The 5,711-nt window shown below is 34.9% G+C and overlaps 1 protein-coding gene across 1 annotated transcript; it reads right to left on the bottom strand.

Annotated features, from left to right (window-relative positions):
• Window positions 1-883: 883 nt before the first annotated feature.
• Window positions 884-4,721, bottom strand: LOC122273354 (membrane frizzled-related protein). The gene is made up of 2 exons (XM_043057430.2): window positions 4,530-4,721; window positions 884-1,817 (listed from the first exon to the last, which is right to left on the bottom strand). The coding sequence occupies exons 1-2, from the start codon at window positions 4,654-4,656 to the stop codon at window positions 1,555-1,557; spliced, it is 390 nt and encodes a 129-aa protein (XP_042913364.2). The 5' UTR covers window positions 4,657-4,721; the 3' UTR covers window positions 884-1,554.
• Between the last annotated feature and the right edge of the window lie 990 nt (window positions 4,722-5,711).

Here is a 5,711-nt window from a genome sequence, read left to right as displayed (position 1 = left end):
TATAAATCTCCTTTTTACTGATATTAAGAGAATTAAAAGTTATTATTATTACTGTTCTGTTTACCTGCATCGCTGTATGATAACTTAAATCCATGGCCTTGATTAGGGATGGAGTCACTGTGGAAAATAAGGTGCATTCCACTTGGAACGACAAGCTCCTGACTTTGAGAACCACACATGCGAGCACTGGGAGCAATGTCTGGTCGCTGTGGAAAAATATAGATATAAAATGCAATTATTATAAATGAGTTATATAATCTACAGATATAAGTTCAAAATGAAGATAAAACGAAGATAAATTACAGACATATGAAAAAAAGGGGGAGTTATATATATATATTAATTAAAACTTCTTTTTCAAACAGCTAGAAAAAGTAAAAATACTTTTGTGAAAGACGCTAACATGACGCCAGCGTACATTCTATTCAATTTCAATATTGTTTTTATCTCTGTGTGTTATTCTTTATTTTGCTTCACAAATAAACATATCTTGTTGTTGTTGTTGACTTATTCCTCTTGGTCAGCCCCAGGCTAGACCAAGTCAATGAGCTCGAAAGTCTTCAGGAAATCAAATGCAAGTAAGGGATCAGAGTAGAGGTCTTTCTTTTCCAGACCAAGACAGTGTAAAATGTGATCGGGAGAAGCCTGTGCAGAGTTACACCTCGTGCACGTTGAATAGGTCTTTCGCCCAAGCTCAAAAGAGAGACACCTGATGAGTCCACTTATGAGCCTACTTATAGTGGACTGTATGGCTCTATCAGCCCCCAAGTGCCCCACCAGGAGTCTGTCCATTATACATATATGGTACTTACTTGAAGGATTTTTTGTCAAACTAAATAGTACTTGCCTGATTTTTTTCTGCATTTTACTGCTCCGTTCTTAATTTTTGGAAGTGGGTGTATTAATTATTTGCCTAACGCTTTCATGTTGAAATGGTTTTGGGATTCAATAACTACTTAAGAAGAATTAGTTCAATGTTCTCTGAAAATCACCTAAATGTAAGCTATCAAAAAGAGATTTTAATTTACATGCGTCATTTTCATTTATTCTGTTCTTTTAGTCACTATATCAAGGAGTCTTTTTCCTTAGTTTATTCAATATTTTAAATTTTTCCTTCTTAGTAAAAGCAGAAAACCTGTGGTTAAGAAGAAATTTGTAATTGCATCTTCTTTATAATCATTGGATTATTCATTTAATATAATCTGTGGCATACTTTTTTTTGTTTTAAATACCAACTTTAATATTGGAAAGAAGCCAACCGGCCAGTGTATGGGTTAGGGAACTGGCCTTCCATAAGGAAAGTTCTGTGTTCGAATCCCGGGCAAAGCATGGATGCTCTTTCATTCTCTGTACTATCTGTCCTTACTGTGGGAGCAACGTTGGCCCACCTAATATGGTGCCCCTGGAAAAGTGGCCTGCAAGACTGCTACCTGTATAACATAGGCCATTCCCAGGCCGTCATTGTAAAAAAAAATATTGGAATGAAAAAATTCCTTCTTTAATATTTTGGAACTATCAAGTTTATTTAGAATTTTCTAAAGCTCTAAAATTAAGTCAAGTAGTTATACTTACAGAACCACAATATCTAACAACTCTTTCTGAAATATCACCTGACTGACCATCATAAATCTCAAGGTAGTTGGTGGTACAGCCTGCTGCCGAAGTTAAGTTGAAGTTCACGAAGGCCAAGTTCACAGTGTGGTAACCTGGAACTCCGATATACCATGCACAATTAGATGTAGTGTTAAGAGGCAGAGGATAGAGTGGGCTTGAAACAGCACCTCTTTCAGCAAACAGACTACCTCCACAACCACGAGCTACAAAACACAAGATAAAAATCAATTTAATGTAATAAAGCTTATTTAATAGTTTCATTCTCTCTCTGTGTATATATATGTAATTAGCCAGTAATATAAATAAAGATCAACAGGAAGGAGAGAGACGAATATCTGGTCCTTTACGCATCTCCATCGGAAGATATCACAAGGTTTTAGGTTAGAACTGCCGGGTGGCTACCGGGCCATGTTGCAGTCTGTCCAATCTATCGATGAGAGAGATACTCTTTGAAGTAATTTCGCAAGTAGCCGACAAGTATGGTGGTGCACCATCCATTTGGAGAATGAAGTTGTCATGCCGTCCTGCAAACTGTGGCATCAACCAAAGAGTCAACGTATCCGAAAAAGTGGATTCCGTAACAGTTTGCTCTAGATACCCTAACAAGCGTTTGGGCGGAAATGGATTACTGGCTCCAGGTGTGTCATGTGACTGAACCGTCATACATAGAACATGTGTGACTGTCTCCAACAAAACTTCATTAAAAACTGGATTCTTGAGTTTTCCATTCTTTTCTGCCCTTTGTGAATGATTATAAGGAATTTTTAGCCTTTTTCTCTCTCCTATTATATGTTATTTTAACAGTTACTGGGGTCATAGAATGACATCGCGCGTGTTTCAGACTGTTCTACAAATCATTTTATTATACGTAGCTGTCGAGTTCAGTGCGTTATTTTATGTTTCCCAATTAAAGTGATTTCTACGTACTCAAAATGATCCTGAAAGTTTTGTCGCAATGAGTGCAACAACTTCTTTGCTATCTAAGAAAAATCCACTGACTGTGTATTAAAACCGACGATGTTACCTAACTTTGTAAGAAAATCAAAGACCTTGCTATGTCACTAATCGTAAGCAAACGCTTGCTTTGTAAGCAAGCGTTTGAATTAGGAGCTACAAGTTCAAATATCAAACAGTTTTTGCCTGGAATAATCAAGAAAGAAATTAAAAACTTCCTCAAAAGAATTTTTTGCACCAGAAATAGAGAACTACTGGTACAAATGGTTTGTGCCCAATTTTTTTCCCAAGAAACATATAGTTTCTGTCCGCAACTATTGCCTCCGATATAACAAAATAGAAATAAATATTTCTATATACTAACATGCGTTAAAACAATCATATCGAGTATAATATAATTTATGTACTAATTATCAGAAAAAAGTAAATAGTTTTATTAAGTTTTATCGCAAAAAGAATGAAAAAAGCTTCAAATAGTTGAGCAAAAGTGTTACATTTCTAATTAAAATTATAACGTTTCTTATTTGGGCCATTCTAAAACCTCCAGCGTACATTTTTTTGAGGCTTATTAATGTCTCAAGGCTTACAAATGATAAGACCGGGATAGCCTGATTGGTAGAGCACTGGGCCCCTGTCCAAGATGTCGGGGGTTCGATCCCTGCCGGCCGGAGACTCCCCGTGTTGTAAATAGTGACTGATGCACGTTAAATCTGTGGAGTCTCAAAGTCCTCCATGTTCCCATAACAAANTACTGGATTGGAGATCGATCGTTCTCTGATTCAGGACAAAATTACGATCTGTGGATGAATGAATGGATGTATGAATGGGTCACGTCCCATAAACGGGTATGACGTATGGTTGGGGCAGAAGTCGAATTCTTGGCCATAGATGGCGCCACTGGTAAACAAGAACAATCGCACCCCCTCAGCCTAAAATGGCATACGTCAACAACAACAACACAAATGATAAATCAGATTTCAGAAGAAATATCTTAACCACCTCTTCAGACATGATATATTTCAAATAAGGTTGATCTGAAATTTTTTTTGAAGTGGCTACTAAATTTTAGAAAAATCTTCATACTAACCAAAAACATCGATTTAATTAAAATGAAAATAAAATTTCAAAACATGTTTCATTTAAATTTAAGAGGAGGCAGAATTTAATAACATTTTCTATAGTCTTAAGAAATGGCAGTCATGACTTTTCAAATATTCAAGGCCACGGGGTATTCTGCGGGTTGTACAGTGCGCCTAAAAAAAAAAAACGGACCACCCTGAATAACTTTTGATCTAATGATCGGATCTTCACTTTCAGGGACTGAATCTTAATGGCTCGAGGGGGTGACCTGAAATATGCTAATTAATTAGCGCAGACTATATTTTAATTTGCGAAATCAGACACAAAACGTACTTTCTCTGTATGAACACACCTTTTTTTCAATGGATTCGGATTTCAGTCCCCCGAAATATAGGGGTAGCCGCAATCTGAAAAATATGGTCACCATAGTTTAGTCAGGAGAGCGATCTAAAGTTTGGACTTCTTAATGTTGATTTCAATTTTTGCTTATCTATATCTCGAGAAATGTTTGCCCACAGTTATAAAATTTGTTTATCCAAAGACAATTCCATGTAAAAAATAATTTAGAGTAATTATTTATTATTTTTTACTTTTTTAAAAATTTTAATTGTTAAAAACAATTTTAATTGCAAGGTATGCAATTTTTTGCATCAGTTGAAAGATTACAATTTTACATGGAAAAATACAAAATTTTAGCAAAATTAACGAATAAGTTCTAGAACATGAAGATCGGATCTTTAGATTAAAAGTTATTCAGTGTGGTCCGTTTTTTTTCCTTTTTTTCAGGCGCTTTGTACGTTCGTGTATCTTAGATCTTAAAAGGTTGAAAGAGAATATGCATAAGAGAAGGTTATGATTTTTTTAGCATAAAAACGGCTTACACTGATCTGTTGTCATATAGTTCATATAAAATAATCCAAGACCATTTGTCATATTTGTTTCTAAGTATAATGAATTTCCAGTGGAGAACACAGGATCAGGAGGCATGAAGGTATGACACTGATTCATCACTAGAGGTGCACTATTGTTGAGCCCATCGTATACCTAGATAAATAAAAATTCAGGAATATTATAGATAGATCTAGAATATTCTGGAATCTAACTAAATTTTACAAAGCTAATTCCAGGTCGCACTGAGTTAAACGTGAACAATGCACTTACTCAGAAACGCCAAATTGATCTATTTTATGGGCAAATATTTTTCAAGTATTAGCAAGCTTGAACCTTGATTTGCTTTTAATGTTGCTTAATTTTTTGTTCTACGAATTTTTTAAATTTTTTTTATCCATTAAATTATTTGCTTTTTTGTAAATTTTTTTCCTTAACCCTTGTCTGTAAGCCACCGGAATATTTACATTTTTTTCATAATTGCTTTCTGGAATGTTTTAAATAAATTTTAGGGGCGAGCCACACTGTATGCTCCCCTGTAAAGGCCAATGAAATGCATCTCAATCTCTCGTGTAAGCAAAGTATGTTATTCATAGTATGATTCTTCGCTTAGTAACTTTGATTTAAAGCCACTTCGCCACCAATACGCGCCAACTACTCTAAACTTCATATAAAACGTTATTTATCTAACGCACATTTCTGCTTACTACGTCACCTTTTGCAAAACATTTTATTACAATTAAAAATTGAACTTTTCAGAGTTTTTGGTAATTTTGCCAACATTGTAAAATTCTCACTACAAGAAAACTGGATCAAATTAGTGTTTTTATTTTTAAATTTTTGAATACTTTACAAGTAGTTGTTTGAGAAACAACTTTAAATCGAATTAAAAAGACAAATAACCATACATAAAAAAAATAAACTTAGCTATCATTAGAAGAAATTTCCCCAAATTTTTTTAAAAAGTTGGCATCCCTGTGCAAATTCATTTCTTCTTACAGAAGTGTATAATTTTAGCAATGTAAATTTTTATTTTATTTCCAATGAGCTGCACAATCAGTCTTGCCGATGAGCAGACCTTGTGCGTTCTCCAGAGGTGGTATCCACTCTTTCAGGACCAATGGGTGAGACACCGTTGGTCATGTGAATTTGGACGTCTAGTTTCTGCCACACTA

Source organism: Parasteatoda tepidariorum, unplaced genomic scaffold, assembly GCF_043381705.1.
Source record: "Parasteatoda tepidariorum isolate YZ-2023 unplaced genomic scaffold, CAS_Ptep_4.0 HiC_scaffold_3832, whole genome shotgun sequence".
Taxonomy (NCBI): Eukaryota; Metazoa; Arthropoda; class Arachnida; order Araneae; family Theridiidae; genus Parasteatoda; species Parasteatoda tepidariorum.
Note: the sequence above shows the minus strand (reverse complement) of the source record. Positions and strands in the feature narration are given on the sequence as shown.

What these genes read in the sequence shown, in the direction of transcription:
- LOC122273354 (XM_043057430.2), bottom strand. Translation starts at nt 4,656, where the DNA reads ATGAATCAGTGTCATACCTTCATGCCTCCTGATCCTGTGTTCTCCACT. An exon ending in CTATATGACAACAGATCAGT is followed by an intron (nt 1,818 to 4,529) that starts GTAAGCCGTTTT and finishes TGTGTTTTGTAG; the next exon opens with CTCGTGGTTGTGGAGGTAGT.